Raw genomic sequence first — 24,757 nt, 5'->3', positions numbered from 1 at the left:
ACATTTTACAGTATTTAACCCCTTTTCAGTACTTTATGTGTACATCTTTTACAATTACTCAGGCTTTATTTAGTATGCTGTTGCCTTTTCTTTTTTAAAAAGATGACTGGTAAGGGGATCTTAACGGGGGATCCGAACTCACGGCCTCAGAACTATCAGCGCCGCACTCTCCCGAGTTAGCCACGGGGCCGGCCCCTGCTGTTGCTTTTTAAATGAAGCTTTTGTGACCCGTTGCAGGATTTCATGTCTGTAATATATACAGGTTTAGAAATCCAAAAGCAAATATTCAATCCACTAAAGATCTCTTGCAACCACAAGGTACTGCATGTATTGGGACTTTTTATGGTTTCTAATTATTTTTCAAATTATTCCTATCACTGAAATAAGACGTAGTACACTAACTACTAAACTATGTCAAAGAGCTGCACCTGGTTTAAAAAGTACAGTAAGAAGCAGAGTATTTCTGAGCTTTTTAACTATGCTAACTTTCAATTCACAACCTAATGTTAATCTTATGCAACGAATGTTAGAAAATTAGATATTATTAAGTTTTTCATTCACTAAAATGGTAATAACAAACTAAGAGGCTAAATATTACATTATAATTCATTAACTCTTTCACAATAACAAAAACAAACTTAAAATTTAACTTATAATAAAGACTAACATTGCCACTGCTCAATATAATTACGTTGTAAACCAAATTGCATATATTTACAGTTATTTTTAACTGTGCTGAAAATTGAATAGAAGTGAGACTACATACTCTTTGAATATGAAATGATTTTGGCAAGCTCCAATTTGAAGGAAAAATATGTTCTATTGCTTTAAGCAGCTTGGAAAAAATTCCCATCCAAATTACCCACTGAAATCCAAGGGCAGATTATGAGGATCTATAGCCTGGCTCAAACCTGTCTGAGCCACATTTGAGACTCACTCCTCTATAAATCCTATGATTCTGGAACTATTTTGAAGCTCATTACTGGCCAAAGGTTCATAATGCCCATCCCTGAGGAGTCCTTAAGTCCCTGATGTTACATATCAATTTGCAACTATTATACTTTTTAAATGAAGGGTCATTGTGATGCTTCATAAAAGAAAAATGCTACAATGCTCTACTTCAAAAATATCTTATTAAATATTGTATTAAATGAAGAGATGAAGCAACTCTTTAGGAGAAGTTACTAAAAAAGAAAGGCAGAATCACCCAGAGAAAAATGTACAAGTAAAATAAATTTAAGTTTCAGGGTATCTAACAGCGCAAGCAATTCTGATTACTTTTGGCAGAAGTAATGTAGGTAGGGCTTATATGAGACCATTAAAGAAGTTTGCCTAAGGAACAGTAAGGCCCGATTTCTATCCAACCTCTCAACATGTGGTAAAATGTATCTATTCCTACAAGCACCAAAATGAAGAGTACTACCACAACTACAACTACTGTTATTTAACAGCTCAAGTAAGATAACATGTAGATAATGAATACATGTGCATCATCTCCAGTTCCACTCTACGGGAAATGAATTTTAAAAATCTATCTTTGCTTACAACTGAGACTCCTATGTGGGGACTGGAAACCTGAATGAAGTAATAGTCTTACCTTAATTTTTTTTTTTTTTTTTTTAAAGAAAATGAAATTTCATTAATATCAGTTTTTACATTCTAGGATGTTGTTGCGGAACAGTTGGGAGGGAGGGGACAGGGGAAAGGGAAAGGAAATGGGATGGAAAGAGGAAGGTGCCCTCCAGATGAAATTGCTTGGAGGTGGCAGGGGAGACCAGGGAGCTTCCAGCCATGGCTTGGTCATTGCTGGGCTGGGTGCAGATGTCAGGGGGGTGTGGAAAAGCCCTCACTCTGCACTGTCCCAGCTTGGGAACCCAGGGCCCTTTTTGCTGCAGCTTGGTGGTTGTCGCTTGTAGCTTCGCTGACTGCATGGGGGGGCGGTGGCTAAGGGAGAGCCTGGGGCGCTTCCTGCAGTGGCTTGGTGGTCATCACTGGGCCGGTTGCATGCATTGGGGATGAGTGGCCGAGTCCCCGGCCCTCCACCACCCCAGGTCAGGAGAGACTGGGATACTCCTGTGGTGGCTCAGTGGTCACTGCTGGGCTGGCTGCAGGTGTCAGGGTGGCGTGGCTGAGGCCCTCAACCCCCACCCTTGGGATTGGTTGCGGATGCTGGGGAGAATTGCTGACGCCCCCGGCCCTCCCCCTTTCTGGCTTGGTATCCCAAGGGACTTTTGGTTCTTCTATGTGTTATAGGCATTCTTTGGTGAAATGAGACCTTTACTAGTTAATATGAAACTTTGTCTCTGCTTGCAGGTACTTTGTTTTGTTCTTTCAGTTCTGTGTTGGATTATTTTCTGTTCCCACCATTTAAACTCTGTGCTGGAACTAATTTGTTGTCCTTTGCTTACTTCTAAAATGGGGGAACTTCCTGTGGGGACCAGTATTTGAGCTGTGTGAGTCACAGGAAGCTAGATTGCTGCTTTGCTGCTGATTCCCTAGGAAAGGCTTTTTGTGCATCTCAGGTTTTAATGGTTGACTTTATAGGTACTTCCAGCTCTCGAGAGATCCGAAACTCTGATCTGGGCCTGAGTCTTTTCATCAAACTGCAACCCATGCAATTCTTTATTCCTGACCAGTCTCCTCTGAGTGGTCCTTCACTGATAGGGGTACAGATCAGCTGTCCTTGCTGTGCCCCAGTGTTTTCCTGGTGGGCCTGTCTCCCTCACTGCGTGTGCTGCAAACACTGCCCATGGGATAGGCCATGCACTGGTCCCTTGCAACGACTCTCCGGCCTCTGAGTGGCTTCTTTTCTTCAGTTGTTGTGGCTCCTATGTGGGTCCACAGGAACCCTATCACTGGTCTTGCTAGCCTGGGGACCACGAAGGCCCTCTTCTCCCCTGCCACCTCCAAACAATTTCATCTGGAGGGCACAGATGTGGCTTTTGCTGGCTCCTGCTCCATGTGCTCAGCAGCTCCGGCCTGGACATGGCTGGGGCTTAAAACGGTTTGGGTGTTTTTTTCTTTTCCCTCTCATTGTGGCTTCTCCTGCCTTCATACACTCCGTAGGTCTCTCCTCCTCTTCCCCTGAGCTCTAGCCGCCCCAGCTTGGCTCTCATTGCTTTTCTATAGTTGTAAATTGGTTGATTTGTGGGAGAGAGTGACACTGGGGCCATCTATTCCACCATCTTGACCGGAAGTCTGTCTTACCTTAATTTTGTAGTTGCTATTTTGTTTAGACAAAATACATTCTCATTATTTTATCACCTAAGCTATGTGTAAAGGATCACCCTCCTGAGGCCAGTTAAAAGATTTACTATACCTGGATCTGTGTCACAGTTCCCTCAGTAATCTCATCATCTGCCACTTCTGTGGTCGCAGTCATGGTCACCTCAAAGCTCTGATCATTTTCTGAAACTTCAAGAAAAGGAATAGTTTATCTCCAGAATAATAATGGCAAGTTCTAATTATTCTAAAATTATTCATGGAAAAAAGAATGTGAACATCTAATTTCCTAACATACTCCTTGTCAATACATCTCCATATGTATATATTCATTTGCTTAACAAATATTTATTGTGCATGTAATTAATACTAGATGTTGCTCTGGGTGCTGAGGATACAGCAGTGAGCAAAAGAAATGAAAATCCTGCCTTCCTGGAGCTTATATTTTAGTGAGAAAAGACACAAAATGAACAAGTTACTATGTTGGATGGTGATTAGTAGTAAGGAGAAAAAAATAAAGCAGGAAAAAGGAATGTGTTGCTGGTAGGAGAAGATCTTTAAAATTTTCAATAGGAGGCTAAGAAAAATGACCAAGACTTGGAACAAAGTGAGGAAGAAAGCTAGTCATGCAGGTACCTTAAGGAAGAGCATTTCAAGGACAGCCAAGTGCAAAGACTCTGAGAAGAGGCATGTTTTGGAGTGTTCATGGGAATAGCAAGGAGGCCAGTGTGGCTAGAATAGACTAAGAACTGTAGGAGATTGTGTGGGGCCTTGCAGGCCACCTTAAAGACTTTGGCTTTGATTCTGAGGTGGGAAACCATTGAAAGATTATGAATAAAGGAGTGATATAAACTGACTTTTAACAGGATCACTCTGGCTGCTATGGGGAAAATAGTCTGAAGGGCAGCATGGGCTGGAGTAAGATCGGTTAACAAGCTAACACAATAATGCAAATAAGAGAGGTCAGTGGCTTACATTAGGATGAAGGCAAGTAAAAGTGGTAAGTAGTTCAAATCGTGGAAATATATATATGTTTGTGTGTGTGTGTTGTGTATGTATATATATTTTTGGCAGCTGGCCAGTACAGGATTAAACCCTGGACCCTGGTGTTATCAGCACCACACTCTAACCAAGTGAGCGAACTGGCCAGCCCTATTTTGATGGTAGAGCCAATATGATTTACAGACAAACCAAGTATGGGAAAAATTGAAGACTCAAGGATAACACTAAAGTTTTTATTCGAACTACTAGATAAATGGACCTGCCATTTGTGAGATAGGGAAGACTGTAGAAGAAGCAAATTTAAGGAAATTTGAAAGTTTCAGGAGCTCAGTATTAAACACATTAGTTTAGGATATCTACTAAATGTCTGGAATCTAAGAGAAGTATGGGCTGAAATAAATATGGAAGTCATCACTAGAGTTAGCTTTTAACCATGAATTGAGATCACCTAGGAAGTGAGTAAAAACAGAAAGAAGCAGTCCAAGGACTGAGTCTCGGGGCACTCCATGTCTAGAGGTTCAGGTAATGTGGGCAAGTCAGCATAAGGGACTGAGAAGGAATGAACAGAAAAGTAGAAAGAAAACCAGAGGAATGTGTTCCTAGAATTCAAGTGACAGAATGTTTCAGAGAGGAGAGGGAGTGATAAATACATGATCTGCCAGCAACTTTTGACAGTAAGACAAAGACTAAAAAAATGACTATTGGATTTAGCAACAAGAAAGACTCTGGAGACCTGGGAAAAAGAATTTTGATTAAGGGGTCAAAGCCTGATTGCAATGGGTTTAAAGAAAAATGGGAGAAGACACGGAGGCAAGCACAGGTGATTCTTTCAAAGTATTCCACTAAAGGCAAAGAGAGAAATTGGACAGGAGCCAAAAAAAGTGGACTAAAGGGACTTTTAATTTTAAAGAAAAAAATAGCAGTATGTCTGTAATACAGGGGGAATGGTCCAGTAGAGAAGGAAAAATTAACGATTCAGGAGGGAGGGGAAGGAATTATTGGAACAGTGTCCTTGAGTAGGTAAAAGGGATGAAATCTTATAAACAGAAGAGCAGGCCTCAGCTAGGATAAAGTACAGAATATATGGCCACAGATGCAGGAGGGTGTGTAGTTGTGGTAGTAGGAATTTGTAGAAATTATTTTCTGGTTACTTCAATTTTCTCAGTGAAGTAGGAAACAAAGTTACCAGTTGAGAGTAAGAAAGGTGGAGGATGTCTTAAAGGTTTCAGAACATACAAAATAGTCATCTCAGAGTGGGAGAAAAAACACTGGAGAAATATGGTATGATTTGTGGGCAACATTGTGAGTCCACTTCAGGTTAACAATTAGGAATTTGAAGTGAGACCAGTCAGCTTGCTTGTGCTGTTTTTCTCTAATCCTCTTCAATTAGCTGAACTGGTAGGTAGATAGGATTATAGTTTCACCAAAGAACAATGAAGTGAGAGATGGAAAAAGAATTTGAAGGAAAATGCAAGATTGTGATTATAATGATTAACTGAAATTGAAACAGGGTAAGGGGAAAGAAAAAATACAAGTGGAGAAGGAAAAAGTGATAAGGTCAACGGGTCCTAGTGGAGCAAAGAATTTCAGGAGTTAGAGTACTAGAGGAAGTGAGCTGAAAAGATAAACAGTGGTAGGAAAATGGTAAGTCTGAAACAGATCACAAATGGATTCCAGTAATAGGTAATGGCAAGAGTGGTAAAGGGAGTGATAGAGAACAAAAGGAATAAGAAGCTAAAGTACTGAAAGAACCATCTAAATGAATATCATCATCATATAGTTATAACTATGAACAGGGGATGGAATAAATGTAGTGGTAGATGACTGTAAAAAAAGTGGTCAGTAAGTGAGCTAGAATGACAAACATGAGAGTTAAGGTCGGATGCTGAGAGAATTTTTAAGGCCCAGACAGATAAATTTTATCAGTGTTATAAAACATGTAAAGAAAACCTGAACACTGAAATTAAACATACTTAAATCTTAAAAAACAAATTCACCTCCATGAAGTGACTGTCCAGCAAATGATTTGCTTAGTTCTACATGATGGTGCTGCATGTAGAACTTGATGCTTTTAATATGACTGTTTTTTCTTCATGTAGAAACTTTCCTAAGTTGATGTTATTAATACACTTTTCACAAATCCAGGGAACATGTAAATACTTCGAACCTACTTTTTATAAATTCAGTCTTATTGCTAAATATTAGGCTCCAGAATGTCTTGAACATGTGATGATGCTATGAACCAACATCAAGTAGCTCATGTGCTTTCATGTTAACATATTCATATTCTCAGTTTAAGTAAATGAGGGTATGAAGGATTTGGTTTAGCACCATAAAATAGAACAAAATACCAAGTGCGTTTGAACTTATGGCACTCTACTTTAACCAAATGAATTAACCAGTCATAATTTTGAGCAGACTTGAAAGTTTACTTTAGAAAATGTCCATATACGATTATATCTTTACAGATAGGCCAATCAGGTTTTAACACTGAATCACAACATAATGACAATCAAATTAGGAAAGATTTAAAAAACATATGAATCATTATTAGGAGGAAAGATCATTTAATTAGGAATATGTTATGCTTGCATACACCATAACTGGATGCAATATTAACATTAACACTATTTTTTAATGAAGTCTCATAGTAAACTGAAACAAAAGTTTTGCTTCTGTTCAATTTAACAAGCAATTAACCTTAAATACTGAGTATATATCTATATGTTAAGACATGATTTTCTATGCTGAAAACCCAGTCTTAGTTTCCTTCACTAGATGAAGATGTGATTCTGCCTGATGCTGAATGCAAAATCAAAGTTCTCAGATCTGGAAAACTCTCCTTCATGCTAAGAGTGCCACCAACCATGTGCCAGGCCTATTGCCATGGACTAAGACATTAACTTCGGCTTTGTGGGTCACCACTCAACAAGATTCCATATTCTTTGCTAAGCAAATCAGAAATACAACCTAACATTGCAGTTGGTATGCTGTAGTCTTTTGCCAATAGTAGTCCACTTGAAATTTTATACCTCCTCTAGAATCCAGTCTACTCTAAAAGACCTTGGAATATAAGCACGTTAAGAAGGTTCTTAGTGAGAACAACTAATTAATTAGGCTTCTATCTAACTTCCATGTAGTCATATACCACATCAAAGAGGCAGTACAGCACTGGGGTTAAGAGTATGTAACAAAGGAATCAGAATGCCTGGACATGACCTTATATAAGTTCACTGTATTTTTTCATGGGGGAGAGTATAATCAGGAAAAAATGTCTAAAAAGGCTCCTTATGGAGCAATAATAATAAAAAAAAAAGGTTGAGAATATTAAATTTGGCAGTATATGTAAAAGCATTTAGAGTTATGCCTTGTACATAATAAACAGTAATAAGTATTAGTTTATGAGTTTTTTTGGAGAGTTCCAGTCAAGATGGCAGAATAGACAGTCCCCAGCGTCACTCTCTCCCAAAAATCAACGAATTTACAACTATAAAAATGTAACATCAGCCAAGCTGGGGCGGCTGGAGCTCAGGGCTCGAGGAGGCAAGACCTATGCAACTCATAAAGGCAGGAGAAACCACAATGAGAGAAAGAAAAAACTGCTCTCAGTGTTTTGGCCCACAGCCGCTTTAATGCTGGAGCGCAAGGAGCAGGCAGAAGCCGCAGCTGTGCCCTTTAGATGGAGTTACTTGGAGGCGGAAGAGGAGAAGAGGACTCTGGTTGCCCCCCAGCAAGACCACTAATAGGTTTCCTGTTAGACCCACGCAGGAGCAAGGAGCGAGAATAGCTGAAAAAGGGGAGCCATTCAGAGGCCAGTGAGTCAACGCAGGGGACTGGTGCAAGGCCCGTCCCATGGGAAGTGTTTGGAGCACAGGCAGTGGAGGAGACAGTCCCACCAGGAGAACACTGGGACACAGCAAGGACAGCCGATCTGCTCCCCAATCAGCGCAGGACCACTCAGAGGAGACTGGTCAGGAATGCAGAATTGCATGGGGTGTGGTTAAATGAAAAAACTCAGGCCCAGATCAGATACCCAGGTGCACCGAGTATCAGAGCCAGAAGGACCTATAAGGTCAACCATTAAACCCTGAGCTGCACAAAAAGTCTTCCCTAGGGAAACAGGAGCAAAGCAGCAATTTAGGTCAACCACACAGCTCGAGTACTGGTTCATACAGGAAGTTCCCCCATGTTAGAAATAAGCAAAGGACAAAAAAATAGTTTCAGCCCAGGCACACCACCAATGCCTTGGGGCCCACCCAGGGACCCAGGGCTAGCAGCTGGGGATTGGATACCCTTATCACAACCAGGCACACCATGACAGCACCTCAGGGCCCTATCCGGGGGCCCAAGGCATAGAGAAGGGGACCAGACCCCCCACCTACAACCAGGCTCACCATGTCAGCACCTGGGGCATGGAGAAGGGGACTGGACCCCCCTCCCACAACCAGGCTCACCACGCCAGCACCTCAGGGTCCACCCAGGGACCTGGGGCCTGGACCCCCTCCACACAACCAGGCTCACCACATCAGCACCTCGGGGCCCACCCAGGGACCTGGGGCATGGAGAAGGAGACCAGACCCCCTCCACACAACCAGGCTCACCATGCCAGCACCTCGAGGCCTGCGCGGGGACCCGGGGCATGGAGCCAGACACCAGACCCTCCCCCCACCCAACCAGGCTCACCACGCCAGCGCCTTGGGGACCACCTGGGGACCAGGGGCATGGAGAATGGGACTGAACCCCTTCCCACAACCAGGCACACCTTGTCAGTGCCTTGGCACCCACCTGGGACCCACGGTATGGAGAAGGGGACTGGACCCCCCTGCCACAACCAGGTACGCTGCATCAGCACCCTGGGGCCCACCTGGGGACCTGGGGTATGGAGCTGGGGATTGGACACTCTTCACAACCAGGCACACCGCCAGCACCAAGGAGGATGCCAAAAACATCTGCTCCATGTGGGTGGCCCACCACAGCCACCCCAATAACCATGGCTGCCGCAAAAGCAGCTAGACACCACAACCACCACGCAGACGATCCACCAGCCACTGGAGTGCATTGACACAAGGAGAGTCACCAGCAGAGATAAAGAAAGGAGGAGGATGTCTCCCTCCACAGAGCCCATTTCAGAATGATGGAAGAGCCATCTGCTCTATGATAGTACTGGCATCACACCTCTCAGCATTGGACAGATCATTTGGGCAGCAAATCAACAGAGTAACCATTATTCTTTGAGAGGGTGAAAAGAAATCTAGGGTGACTGGGGGGGAGGGAAAGGGGGATGGGGAGGGATTGAACAAGGGGCATAAATAATAATTATAATTTGTAACAATATATATATTGGTAATATTGATTTGATCAACATATCTCAATGTTGAACTCCCAAAATTTGTATAATCTATTTTGATTCAATAAAAATTTTTTTTAAAAAAGAGTTTTTTTGGCTAAATGAAAAGTAATGAGTCCAAGGCTACCTAGAAATGCCAAATGAATCTCCTGCAAGCTAAAATTTGATTTCAAAGGAGAACCTTATATTCTTAATACATAGTGACTTACGTGGAAGTGCAACAACTGATATGCAAGGAGTAGAATCATCAATACTCCGATCATCCTCATAGGACAAACAAAGCCTTTTATGTGGAGGCTCAGTACTATCTTCTGAGTCTATTTCATCAGCTTCTAATAGAAGAAAAAACAAACAAACAAATCTAAACAAAAATCTCAGGAACTTCAAACCAATGAGGAAAAAAATGAAATCTCTAAAAGTAGTAATGACTCTACAACAATTTTCTTACCCATTAAAACAATCTCCTTACCCATTTGCTCATTTAGCTAAACCCAGTTGTAAAAACTAGACTCAAAAGGACATTGTGTTCTCTATGCCTAGTGCAGTACTCAGCTCCTATTCTTATGAAAAGGAACTACGAACCAAGGTGCCACCTTTTAAAGCATCAGGCTTGGCTTTCTAAATGTTTTACATATAAAGACAAGGGCTGGTTATTTGATTCATTTGCAAATATTTATTTAATGCCTACTATTCATTAAGTGCTAGGATCAGAATAACGAAGGCTACCCTGACTGTCAAGAAGCTCAAGTGTAGTGGATGGAGATAACTAAACTAACAATTTTTATATAGTGTAATAAGAGATATGATAGCAGAATGAAGAGGCTGTTATGGGAGCTTAGAGGACACACATTTAATTTAGACTGTTAGATGAGGGAAGGTTTCCTGGAGGAGGTGTCTTAAACTTGCAAGAAAAAGGAAGCCAGAGGAAAATTAATTACTCCTCCTGACATAGAAGCAATATGTATAGTGGTCCTGAGGTATGAAAAGCTCAAGGTATGTTAGGAAAATAATAGCTGTAAACTGATGGAACAAAGATATATAAAATGTCGTAGAAGGTGAGGCTGAGAAGAAAGCTGAAATGAAGGGAGGCCTATGTGCCAATTTAAAGCACCCATACTGTATTCTGAAAACAATGGGAAGCTTTAAAAAAACAAAAACAAAAACCTTATGCTATTGAGTATGACCAATTTCATCAGCAGTCTGAAAGATGGATTAGAGGTGGGAGACGAGTTAAAGCTACCCAGATAATAAAAGAGAATCCGAACTAAGAAAGCAGGACTTGAAACAGAGGGAGGAATGGATTTAAGAAACAGTACTATCAACAAGCCTTCCCGATGGAATGAATATGGGAGATAAGAGAAGGAATTTATTCCTAATCACATTTATGATCTGGAACACTCTCTAACGAAATTAACTGAGAAAGGAGAACAGAGAACTTGGTTTAGGAAGTATGTGAAAGAACTGTTTGAGACATGTGAAATTTAAGGTGCCTACAAGAAGCACAGAAAATTCAGAATTAAGACATCTTAATAGGCGATGATAGCTAAAACCACAAGTTTGAATACAATAACCCAGGTACTATGTACAAAGAGAAAAGAGAAGACAGAACCTAGGTGAAGTAAAGATAAAAGCAAAATAAATAATATAGAGTAGGAAGAGGAGTTACAATAAAAACACAAGCCTCAAGGCAGTTGAGTCTTAATTCATTACAGATGATCATTTTAAATCTTATTCAGATAGTTGTGTAAAATTCTCTAACACCGGTTCCAACACACAAAAAAAGTCTATTTACATTGGCAGGACTACTTCTACACTGTTTTTTAAAATTTCTTTCACTGTACATGTTTATGAGGTATAGTTTGTTGTTACTATACATGCATATATTGTATAATGATCCAATCAGAATAGTTAGCATATCTATTACCTAAACATTTATCATTTCTTTGTGGTTATAATATTCAACATCCTTTTTTCTGGCTATTTTGAAATATGCAATATTATTAGCTATTGTCACCCTAGAGTACCAGAACTTATTCTTCCTATCTAACTGTTACTTTGTACAGGTCTACCATCGTTCCCCAACCCCCCCCGCCCCCAATTTTCTAATGTACTAAATATACTGATGGCACCAAATGCTATAAAAGAAAAAGTATATTATAATTATTTCATCATTAGCTTTGGAGGCTCCACAGATCCTTTTTATAAGAGCAATGACACTGATAAAGGCTAAAATTTATAATAAATTTACAAACATAAAAGTATATTTTAAAAATATAAAAATAAAGAATATTAATTAAGATTAATTCATGATCCAGAGATAACCTCCTTTTCTGCTGTGCTAGCCTAAACTGTTTAGGTAATAGGAGTCAAAGGTGACATGGAATTCAGAAATCCAAAAAGAGTCACAATTATATATACATCAGCAAGTTCTCCTACCATTTTGAGGGCAATGAAGAATGAGGTTCCCTTCTGTGTCCTGAGTCAAAGTCACAGAGTTCACAGTTTCTACTGTTACTGTATCAGAATCCTCTTCAGCTGTGCTCATACTCAAATCTGTACAAGAACAGATTTCAGATTAGGATTTAAAAAACTTACTTCCAGATATAAACATAAAGGACCTGCCTGACCCTCAGTAACTCATAAATTTGAAATTGCAATGAGAGTTCAGATTTCAAAAATTGCCTTTCATAAGTTTATACCCTTTATTTAGAATTAGATTTAATAATCTGCAAGAATCCAACTGTTCTGAGCTAAATGACCAGCTTGCATTTACTTTTTAAAAAGTAGTTTTTACCACATCCAATGAAAAAAAATCTGTTTGAAGTTACTTGTCCTATCAGCAAATCTTTTACTACTCTTTGGTTAAGTTTTTGCTAGCAGCTTCATGATATATTCAAATAAGGGGTCTTTAGCAGAAGATTCATCAAAATTTTTATCTTGATCTAAGAATTACTTTTCCAAAACACTTTTTACAGGTATTTAAGCTCTATTATCTGAAACACAGAAACACTAAGTCATTCTTCTTGCTGTTTTTTTCATAATATTAAATAAGTGTATACATCTGTCATTGATCAGATTGCTTTTCTAACAGATACAGAGTTAGGCCTTCTTTTGAAATAGAGATCTCATTTAAAGCGCCTTTCTCTGCTACTTTACACATATAGGAGTATTGCTTTCCTCTTGTTCAGACAGACTAAATAATCAGAGTCTTAGAATACAATATCTCATGGTTGGCAGGGGGAAATATATTGGATTACAATCAATGGCCTAGTCGAAGTCTTCAGAATCACTTTATAATGTTCAATGAAGTCCTTATCTCAATACTCACTTTTGGTCTTGTCTACACACTTTATTCCAACTAAATAATATAGAGAACATAGGCTTTGATGTGTATTCAATTAATCGCTCAATAGTTATTTGACTCTTATGCACAAGACATTCATATGTCTACCATTTAAATCAATATATTTTCCTTTGGTAGAAAAATTTAAATATATTAACATTTACACAATGAAGATCCAATGATTCATTAAAATTTTATGATACAAATTACTGTTTGAAAAGGACATCATTCACTTTACAATGGTAATGACGCCATTCCCAAAATAAAGATAAACGGAAATCATGATCTAGTTAAGACTAAAATTGGCAAATCATGAGGTGAGGTCCCTGAAACAAAGGAAGGCTTACCTAGACAACAGATGGATCAGCTATAGCCCTTCCCAGAGTCAAGTCGCATTCCCGTGGCCACCAGCATCACTTTCATGTTATCCAGATTGTTTCTCCCCCATGTTTCTATCTCTGCAACACTCTGAAAAAGTAACAGCATTACACAATTAGGCTTAATAAGACAAAACAATTAAGTGCTAGCATTATGCTGATGACACTCTAGCCTCAAGCCTCTATGATGTCTCAACTAGAAGAGTAAGACAAAACCAGAATTTTTTTAAGTAGACCTTTTAGAAATGGGCCTGTAAAAGTGTTCCCCAATGGGGAAAGGAGAGAAATGGTGACATCCTGTATGTACTAAGTTCATAGGCAGTTCCCATCCCAAGGTGTCCCTCATCAGGCAAACCTTCTCTGAAAAAACAGATTCAGCTATGCTAGTGGTTCTATGAACTGTAGGCCTTGTTACTATTATGTAAAATAATCTGGTGTGTACATCAACCAATATAGTACCATAAATATCACCAGTAACTAGTTTTTCTTTATAATGATTTATTAACACCTCTTAGTAATACTATATTTTACCTTAAAGCATTAGAATTATATAATATCTAGGGCTGGCCAGTTAGCTCAGTTGGTTAGAGCATGGTGCTGATAACACCAGGGTCCAGGATTCAATCCTTGTACAGGCCAGTTGCAAAAAAAAAAATTATATAGTATCTATTCAGAAACCATTTTAAGATGACAGGTGAACAACTCTAGCCAGGAATCTGTAGGGGGGGGGGGGGGAAGAAGATTCAGGACAGAAAAGATAAATCACAAAAAAGCTCTTGAATGCAATGTGAAACCTTACAAAATCTGAAATGATTGGTTTTTAAAAGTTTTTTTCAACCAGCTTCTCATCTTTATCTCAAAGGCACAGGATTTGAGGTTCAAAATGATGTTTTAGCAAAAATTAGGGATTAAAATCCCCATTTTTTCAGTATTAATTAGAATTCCTCTCCAAGTTATATTTAAGAATTGCTGTACATAAATAAATTTGCAGTGGAAGAGATAGAGATCCTGCTAGAGAAACCTCCAGTCAGCTATTACAGTTCACGTTATTTCTAAATCCATTAAATTTTTTTAAAAAAACTAGTTAGTAATAGCTATTGGAAAAGGTGTGAAAAATATTTTTTAAAAAAGGTTAAAATCATCCATTAACTTACTGAAAAATGAATTTCACATTCTTTCATGTGGTTCCTTCCAGTCTTACACCCTTGGGGGTGTGTGTGACTATAATGTATATGCAATTTTATATCCTGCTTTTTAGAGTTCACTCACATTGAAAAGTATGACGGAAACCAAGCTAGGCAGTTTTTTGTATCATTAAACTTATGCTACATAAAAAATGTGACATTATTTATCAATTCCTCATCACTGTTTTTTCCAGTTTTTAATTTCTTTAAAAACCATACTGAGATATACTTCTACAATCTATTTCCTGAAGCAACATTAATAAGTGAATTAGACCAAAGGATATGACAAAATTTAAAACTCTTAAATCATACTGCAATCTATTTTACAAGGTTGTACAAATTTATATCCCAAACATCAAGGTGTCAACTCTACTCCTGGTAACCTTGCCATTTTTATTTAAAAAGAAACTTCTAAGCAAAAAACAACACAACTTCTCATTTGGTAGGGGCAAAATAGTTACTGGTTCAGCATTTTAATGAATATCATCTCAGGACCCAAGTTAATATAAAACTCTGGGAAAATGGAAAAATAAAGGTAGATTTGAGATGTGGTGAGACATTTAAAAGTACTAGGAAAAAACGAATGAAATACCTAAACATGACAATTTGCATTGGTTAGAGGTGATTCCATGCAGTTTGCAGCTTTAAATCAGAAATCCTTGGTTCCTTTTTTTTTTTTTTAAAGTTCTGCAACTCATGTTAGAGATTAGTAAATGAAACAAAACAAAACAAAGAAACAAAAAAACTATAAAAATCATAGGTTGGGCTGACCAGATAGCTCAGTTGGTTAGAGCACGTCTTGTAACACCTAGGTAAAGGCTCTATACCCCGGTACTGGCCAGCTGACACTGACACACTGACACACACACACACACACACACACACTGACACACACACACACACACACACACACACTGACACACACACATGAAATAATAGGTTAGTAAATGATTCTACACTGCTTTGTAAATTAACAAGCATATTTGTTTAATCAACAAATGTATATCATATGTCTCCTATGTGCCAGGCACTGGGGATATAGTGGCCACTTTTTTTTTTCCAGTGTCATCTTAGATATGCTTGACTCTTTTTTTTCTGTAGTTAAAGCTATATGGTCAGTACATCTATTTAAGAAATTAGTTTTATTTTTAATAGGTAACACATTTACATGGTTCAAAATTCAAAAGGTAAAGGTGTTTGTACAGTGAAATCTACTTCCTACTCTAGTTTCTCAATCACTCAGTTCTCCTCACTGGAAGTAAATGGTTATAACTTTCTCAGGTTTCCTTCCAGTTGTTTTATACGTACATAAGACAACATATGTATATATCCCTCCCTGTTACACACACTTTTTTTATAGAAATAGCATCGTACTAATAAACACTTAACTGTGCCTTATTGGCTACTTTACATTGCCTCAACAGCAAGATGATGAGATACCACTCCAAGCACATAACTGCTAGTCAGCTTACTGATAAATAATAGCAAAAGTCCCTAAGATAGAACCTGATTTGGCCTGCTGGAGCAAAAAAACACAGCCAGCATGGCAAAGCCTTCTGAGCAAGAGGGAAGTTAAGGTCAGAGACATAGGGGCAGGTGATGCGAGGCCTTGCAAATCTTTGAAGAGTTTTAAACTGGGAAATATAATTTACCTTTTTAGCGGATCACTTATACTTCAGTAGAAAGAATGGATAAAGGAGTTAAGTTATGAAGACATGTTATTGTCTAAGAGATGATTGTGGTTTGGAAAGGTAGCAGCAATCAAAGAGGAGAGGCTGGACAGATACATTTTGGAGGCAGGGCCCACAGTATTTGTTGAATTAAAGGTTGGAGATGAAGAGAAGGGGAGCTATTTCAAGATGATTCCTAGGCTTTTGGCTTGAATAGTTAAATTTTGAGGTACTTCCTAGAGATATTTTATTAAATATTTTTAATATTACTTAAATATAAGATATAAGCCATCCAAATGAAGATGTCAAGTTGATAGTTGGATATATAAACTGAAGCTCAAAAGGTAAGGATCAGACCTATAGAGTCAGTGGCATGCAAACTGTTTTTAAAGATTATTTAGAGAGGTTAGAGAAGATAGTCTAGATTCCAGTTGGAGAACACTCTATTACATTTAGAAGTCAACAGGAAGACAAGCAAAATACTGAGAAGGACCAGCCAGTGATGTAGGAGGAAAACCAAGCCATGTTAACTAAGAAGGATGACAGTGTTTTTCAATGAGCATTAAGTTGTCAATTGTGCTGAATACTGCTGAGAGGATAGATAGTGACTATTTGATCTGGCAATATGGAGAAAAACTGGTGACTTTAACAAAAACAGTTTCAGTATAGTAGTAGTAGGGGCAAAAGCCCTACTGGAATATACAATTTAAAGTAGGGAAGAAAAGACAAACCACAGACACTTCTTTCTCAAGGTTTAGCTTTGAAGATAAGTAGAATGAGAGAAAGTGGGGTCAAGACAGTTATTTAGAAGAATATATCAGTATTCTGATGTTAAGACTGAGAAATGGTGCATAAATCAACTTAAGACAGTAGGGCAAAAAGTTGAGTAATTTAGTGCCTTTTTTCTAATTCATTATACATGAAACCACGCTGAACAACTTCTGGAGCCTTTCTCCATTTGCTTTATCAGGGAAACATCAAGATGATCTCCAACTCCACACCATCAAGTTTTTGGTCCTTTTTGGAACAAATATAACACCATCAACCTGTTTCCATTTTCCCTTCTTCCTTTGTAATGGGTTATACAATATGTTACTATTTTTACACCTACTAAAAATAAGAAGATATAATGGAGGAAAGAAAAATAAAATTTTAACAGCCATTTTAACCGGTGAAGTAGCCTTGTGGCACGTTTCCATCATTTGGTGGATATCTTTAAACAATAATACACTAAGAAATCTTTTAAAATACCTGAAATGTGGTACAAAACATTTATGAGTTCTTACATATCTTTGCATTCAAATAAGAAATACGTTTGTTTTCATTTATAGCTCCCAAAGAACAAGATGACCCTATTTAATATACAATAACCTGCTAGAACAAAAAGAAAAGGGTAAGCATAAAAAACCACTCTTGAATCTAACACAGAACTTAAACCAGTCATTCGTATGCCAGTCTCCATTCCAGTACTGATGTAAAATTCTTATTCAATGGGTTATCTTAGATTGGTATTTCCATCAATTGAGTCTACATATTGTCCTGATTTTCTGGACAATTAATTGTCAAGCATCTTCTAAAAGCCAGAGCAAACCAAGGAAAGAAGTTACACTACTTCCTAGTTTGGGGGTGCTAATTCTGTAAATAGATTTCTGTCAGTTCCCAAGCACAGCACTAGTACAGTGTGGAAGAGTGGATGCCATCAGTTGTGATCATGAGAAGCACAGGAGCCCACATTTGCTGACTCTAGATGCCTGAAGCTGTGATTCTAAATTGGAGGATGTGATGAGACTACACAGTACAAAAAACATTCAGTATTTTAAGATACTCTTATAATGGGACATCTAGCAAGTTATTGAACATATAGCACCACTATTTTATTGGGGAGTTAATGATTGAGAAACACTTAGAGGCAAAGTCTCTAGCATAATTCAACTAATAAGGCAGTAAGGACACATTTAATTTTCAGATACCTTTTTTCCTGACCCAATATAGTATAATAATCTTTGAACTTTTTTGTGATCATCTTCCATGTCTTTTATCCATATATCAATACACCTACTTTTTATTGTGTTTACAATATTGAGATCATACTGTCACATCTTTTGTTTTTCACATTTACTGTATCAGGAGCATTTTCCAATATTACTATTTCTTTTTCTTTTTTGGCAGCTGGCTGGTACAGGGATCTGAACACTTGACCTTGGTGTCACAGCACCATGCTCTAACCAACTGAGCTAACTGGCCAGCCCCAAATATTACTACTTATTCCACAGTTTTAATGGGTACAGAGTATCTAAATTTATCTAACCAGTAACTATTACCGAACATTTTTGAGGTTATGCTATTATAAAAACTCCATATTGACCACCACCATACATCCATAACAAATGCCTTAGGAAATACTAAAAAGGAGATTTGCTTAGTAATGTATAATAAAAACTTTGAAAGATATGTTTTAAAATATTTTTATTTTGAAAGAATGAAACTCTTTGCTAAACAGAAAATCTTAGTGGAAGATAATAAATTCCTTCATCTTGAACATGCGTACATAAAGGGATGTCAGATAACAGACCGACAAGGCCACATAACAACATCTTCACAGGCATTGATATTATTCAATATAGGAACAGGGAATAGGATACCTCACACTTGAGGTAGAATGCTTTGGACTATGGTCCCAGGCCCCTGGGGATTTGAGGACTCTATACTTTGTGGAAAAACTGCAAAAGCAGAGCTATAAGTTAAAATAAAGCACAATGAATTAAGGTACCTAACTAATGTTCATTATGGCTTCGTTTTAAGATTGAAAAATATGACTGTACACCATGCCAATAAAGCTGTTAATGGAGTCTAATAGCTTTAATTGCTTAAAGTGTTGATTTCAATTATTTGACTAAAGAAAATTACTTGGTAATATGTGTCATTTTAAGGTGCAGCATTTCATACCTGCTTTGGCAATAAAGTCATATCATTAGGTTTAGCTTATGTTATAAAGCAAATATGTTATTTTTCACCCAGTGCATGATTCAAGAGCTTATATTGTGTGTTTTAAGATTTCATCCATCCAAAACTAAGCACTTTCATGCATGGCACCATCAGATCTTTAAAGGGAAATAAAAATTATCACTATATTCCTCTGATTTACACTGAAGTTAATTTTTAAAGCACACTTCCTCAGCCGATACTAAAACATACACAGGCAGTAAATAAACCTAATGAGCATTTCTTCTGCTGCATAAACCTGATTTTAACTTAATACGTAGCTTTGACCACCAGTGCTTGGAAGAATGGCCTGACAACAGTGCATATAATAAAGTGATATAAAAAAAAAAATGATGGCATTAAAAAAAAAGATTGTTCACAAAGAGCTCTCCAGTATGCTTTTTCTTGACAACTTCTTTCTGGTATTCAGTCACGGAATGGGCTATCTTTTCACAAACTTAAAAAAACAGACACAATCAACAGGTTATTCCTTTTATTTAAACTTATCATTTACCTTTACGGAATCAAAAGAGACACAAAACCTATTTGTAATTTCTATTACAAGAATTTTCACAAAACAAAAACACAAACACCATAAAGACAAAAGGAGAAATGACATGAAAGGAAACAAATGCCACACACATTTGATATATATTTTTTTGTGGCTGGTTGGTCTGAGGATGTGAACCTTTGACGTTAAGTGTTACCAGGACCACTCTTACCAAGTGGGCTAACCAACCAGCCTGTATTTTATATTTAACACTTGGCAATAGGTTTATCACTTTCTCAGATCATCATATATCATTTAGAAATTAAAAAAAGCTTTTGGAGCTGAAATTGCAAAGCATTTAAAAGTGTACCAATTCCTAGGGAATCCTTTTATATGGGAAAAAAAGTGCTGAAAATAACACTAAGAGAAAATAGACTATTAAAGTCTATCTTGAGAAGGCAGGATGACATCTGTGTTAAATAGGCAGCCTCTATACATAAAACAACAAAAAAAAGTGGAATAAACCCTTCCTAAACTTCGTTGCTGTACTAAAGTTTTGACGTCTTTGTCACAGATGTGTGTGTTTAATACAAGTGATCTAGGACCTCAATGCTTTTGAAAACACTAAGCACTCTCGATATTTTAACGTGTGAAGCTGTAAATCCTTAGGAACACTTGTTTTGCATTATCCTATTCATCCTCACAAGTATTAATTTAAGCCAATGTATTTAATGGAGCATGACAAAAGATAATGAGATGTTATTTTTAGGACAATAAAAGTTTATTATGCCGTTAATAAAAATTAGAGTCTGTAGATGTTGGGGAGATAAATGAAGCTAATGGGTAAGCATTACATGGGGACGGTAAGGGCTAGGGTTTTTTTGTTCTTATTTAAATACTAACTAGTGGTATCTAACTAACTTTATATAAACACTTGTCCTCCATCCCCACCCCCTGAAAGCACTCTTAGGGTGGACTTGGATAACCTTCCTGTCTTTTTTCTTAAGCACCTGGAAAAAACACACCTACCTACTTTTGATATGATTCTCTACCGGTAACCTATTTCCCAACCATGCTCTGCTTTGAAAGCTCAAATCCTAACTCCAAAGCTTTGTGATTTCTTCCCCTCAAAATACTTCTAAAACTTGAACACCTAGAAAAAAGTGTTTCCATAGTATCTATTTATTCACCTAACAACTGAAAGTATGTACTTAAAAGTTCTAAGAATTATGCAATACCCAGTACTTACTGGTTCAATGCTGATGAAGATAGGGCAATAGCAATTTGGCTCCACCATCTAGCTCAAATGCAATCAGTTAAAGAGATTCACATAGAATTATGCAGGTTCTAGATCAGTCCCCAAAAGAATATTTTTGGGTAAGCCTATCAACTAAAATAGCAAAATAAAATAAAATATAAAGTTAGCTTTTTTGATGGCACATAAAAGCACCTAGCATGTGGGAGTTAAAATAATAAATTTATTATAAATCATGAGATGCATTTTTCTTTGTAACTGTTGCGAGTAATGGTGTTTTTTTGTTTGTTTGTTTTTGACAGAATCAAGCTGTTTTTGTGCTTTATGATTGTAAGAAAAATTTTATTTTCATGCCAAGTTGTATTCTCTCAGGATGACAATTATGGTAAGGTTAATGTAAACGTGACCTTTTATTTTCTAAATCTTAAATTTCTAAATTTTAACCAAATACATGAAATCATTGCTTCCATACCAAAGTAAAAAAGCTAAGCGTCGGATCTTTAAACGCCAAGTTGTGCTAAATTACTCAAATTACTAAAATAATTACAATACAGTAATCCTCAAAGGTGCTTGGAACAAATTTAAACCCAGTATAAAGAAAGAAATCTCAAGTAATGGAAATATATGAAAATCCTTAACTGAAGAAGAAAAATCGACTTTGTAAAACTTTCAACATAATGGAAGAATATTTTCACTTGGAATGGAGCCTAAAAGCTACATATGGTTTTCTTCCACGAATTAAAAAATAGGTATAATAAAGAAAAAATTTCCAAGTGGCACTATTTTAATCTCAGACATAATATTATAAAGTAATCCTACGGAATGTGCATATTGTCGGATGTTCCAACAAGCAGCCTCGCCTACTGTCGGAAAGGAGGTACACAACGATCAATCAAGTTCTGAGAGAAGCAACCACACAAATTCAATGAGGGAAAGGGAGAAGGAATCCTGACTTACATTTCATAGAATTATCACCCTTTCCTTATCTACACCGAATATTTTCATTATAAAAACATATGCTGTATCATTCAATTGTACAGAGCAGCACTTGGCCACTTATCTCAAATCCACTCTGAAGCCTGGGGTAAAACACTCTACCTACGTCCCTGAAGAGATTCTCAAAGCAAAGTCCACTTTATTTTTAAAATGTAAAAACTTCCTCGGAACTCGGCACAATGACAACAACTATTAATTTACAGACACATTTTTTCCGCCCGGTGAGGACTCCTTTAAAGAGACTCCTGCTGACAGAGACGGTTCGGCCAGCAATCCCGATTTCCCCAGCCTGGGCGGTGAATCGCCGAGCGAGTCTCAGCCCCAAAACACCGGAGAAGCGTAGCCTAAGACGCAAACGAGGTTAAAAAACAAAAAAAACAGGGCAGGGGATCAGTTGGGGCGAGACCCGCCCCTACTTCTCAACCCCACCCAATCCCACCTCTCTTTCGTTGACCCTCACAACAAAACCGAAAAAGGTAACAAAAAAATTTTTAAAACACCCACAAGAAAACAAGAGAGACTTCCTCCCTATCCCCACTCCCCGACCCAATTCTCTCCCAAAGCGCCCGGCCCACCCGGCCCACCCCACCCCCCAGGGGTCCTGGCGCCATTTAGCTCCTCCAAAGCCGCCGCCATTTTCCGCCCCCGCCGGCTCGCCGCTGTGCGTCGACTGCCGCTCGATCTCCTGCTCTGCTACAGCCGCCAGTCCGGCCCTGAGAGAAAGGCCCTGGCCTGAGCGTGCAGGGACGAAAGCTTCAGCGTCACGAAGGCCCGGCTCCGACCCTACCCGCGGTGCCCGAGCGCCGACAGCTTCCTTCGATCGGCGGGAGCTAGCGGGCAACAAGGGGGCCGGACAGGCTCCACTGGGCGGAGCGGCCCTAGCGGCAGTTGGGACCTGAAGGTTCCATCGCACTTACTTCCTGTTTTGGGTCCGGGCACTTTGGAAGAACCAGGATGGAGGCTCCAAAAAATACCAGGATGGAGGAAGCAGCCACGGGCAAGAGTGGCTGCAGCTGGAGCCAGCGAGCGCGACAAGCCACCGGAAACGGAGCTTCGGCCGCGCCCCGCCCCCAGGTCCCCGCACGCTCCCCCTCCCGCCCTTCTCTCTCGCGGGGCGGTCCTAAGCGCCGGCTGTGGTGTCACTTCCGGCTAAGTCGGACGGTGAAAAAGGGCCTTGGTTGTTGGCGCGTCAGACCTCGTCTGTGTGGCCGTAGATGTTTGCCGCTCTTCTCCTTTATTCTTATTAGGGAATCTTGGCACCGACTATGACGCTGTTAACGTTATAAAGAAGGCCCTTCTCCTCGGGTGCAACTATGGTCCATTTGGCTCTGGGAATACTTAGGCCATGAGGGCCGTGTTTCCCTTGAATCGGAGAGGAGGGAGCCGCGTTGTGGAAGGCATTGAACTCGGGCTCTTGAATGCAGAAGAAAACAGGGAGAGTGTGTCTGGTTCTTCAGGCTTGGTCTTCCTTGCCCAAGGCACTTGAAATGAGGCGTTTTCTGGTTGGGCGTGTGATGTAATTCTTGGTGAAAAGTATCCTCTGTGCGTATGATCTCGCTACTGTACTAGGAAGATGCTACTCTGTTGTGTCCAGTCTCTTAACGTACAGGTTCGATTACCAGGAGAGCTTTTAGAGAAGACCAGTGCTCGGGCCCCATCCCCAGGCCAATATTCCAAAATCTTTCTGAGACACGGGCGGAGATTTCATTTGCTTTCACTTTTGGAGTTCCACGGCAGGCCTTGGAAGTGTGAAGATGAGTGATCTGAGTCCTATTACAATTCCTTTTATGATTCCAACCTCATTTTACTTGTTTATAGAATTAGATGTATTGTACTCAGCTTTCCTTTCTTTACTCGGGTGACAAGTTTTAAAAGTTTGACTTGGCTAATATTCTTGCATCCAACGATTGTGTAGAGACTCACAGTGGGTTTTTAGTCAGTATCAGTTGTGTAGGTCAAACGAAGACTGTCAGGAATATGTGAATATGTACATCCTAAAATGGTTTTAAGTAACTGATGAAAATTAAGACAGGATATTTTTGCCTTGTTTTAGCAGTTTGGATTGTTTTGTGCAATCCTGGTTTTTAAAAAATACAACGTGTAATTGTAAGACTAAGTGTAAGTGACACTAATTCATCACACACACACTGGGGAAAAATAAGCAAACTACACATTCAAATAGGTTTAGGAAAATAAGTGTTTGCTTAGGTTTTCAGCCAAATGTACATAGTTTCCACCAGTCCATGCAATTCTTTGGGAGTAACATTCTCACCAATGTTGCATCTCATAAAAATTAAAAATGTAAAACAACAATACCACTGCACACCTATCAGAACAGCCAAAAGCCAAAACACCAAATACTGACAAGGTTGTGAAACAACAGGAATTCTCATCCACTGCTGGTGAGACTGCAAAATGGTATAGCCACTTTGGAAGACAGTTTGGATCCAGCAGTTGCTCCTTGTTATTCCCCAAATGAATTGAAAACTTATGTTCATACTAAAGCCTGCACGCAATGTTTACAGCAGCTTGATTCGTAATTGTCAAAACTTGAAGCAACCAAGATATCCTTCAGTAAGTGAACGGATAAATTGGTACATCCATACAATTCAGTTTTATTCAGCGCTAAAAAAAGAAGTGAGCTATAAAGTCATGAAAAGACATGGAGGAATCTTAAATACATATTACTAAGTGAAAGAAGCCATTCTGAAATAGCTATATATGATTGCAACTTTATGACATTCTGGAAAGGGCAAAAATATGGAGCCAGTAATATCAATCGTTGCCAGCGGTTAGGGGTAGGGGGAGATGAATAGGTGGAGCACAGAGGATTTTTAGGGCATTGAAATTACTCTGTGTGGGCCGAGCCCGTGGCGCACTCGGGAGAGT

General features: G+C 38.8%; 1 protein-coding gene across 1 annotated transcript in view; it reads right to left on the bottom strand.

Annotated features, from left to right (window-relative positions):
* DMTF1 (cyclin D binding myb like transcription factor 1) overlaps positions 1-22,870 on the bottom strand; it is a 47,643-nt gene extending 24,773 nt beyond the window's left edge. Inside the window, exons 1-5 of the mRNA XM_063098958.1 lie at positions 22,786-22,870; positions 13,262-13,382; positions 12,008-12,124; positions 9,781-9,903; positions 3,320-3,414 (exon numbers count right to left, since the gene is read on the bottom strand). Of these exons, the coding sequence (XP_062955028.1) occupies positions 3,320-3,414; positions 9,781-9,903; positions 12,008-12,116 (327 nt within the window). The 5' untranslated portion in view covers positions 12,117-12,124; positions 13,262-13,382; positions 22,786-22,870. The remainder of the gene's footprint in view (positions 1-3,319; positions 3,415-9,780; positions 9,904-12,007; positions 12,125-13,261; positions 13,383-22,785) is intronic.
* Positions 22,871-24,757: the final 1,887 nt, after the last annotated feature.

Source organism: Cynocephalus volans, chromosome 6 (assembly GCF_027409185.1).
Source record: "Cynocephalus volans isolate mCynVol1 chromosome 6, mCynVol1.pri, whole genome shotgun sequence".
In the NCBI taxonomy this organism is placed as follows: domain Eukaryota; kingdom Metazoa; phylum Chordata; class Mammalia; order Dermoptera; family Cynocephalidae; genus Cynocephalus; species Cynocephalus volans.
The sequence above is the reverse complement of the archived record's forward strand: the minus strand, read 5'-3'. Positions and strand labels throughout refer to the sequence as shown.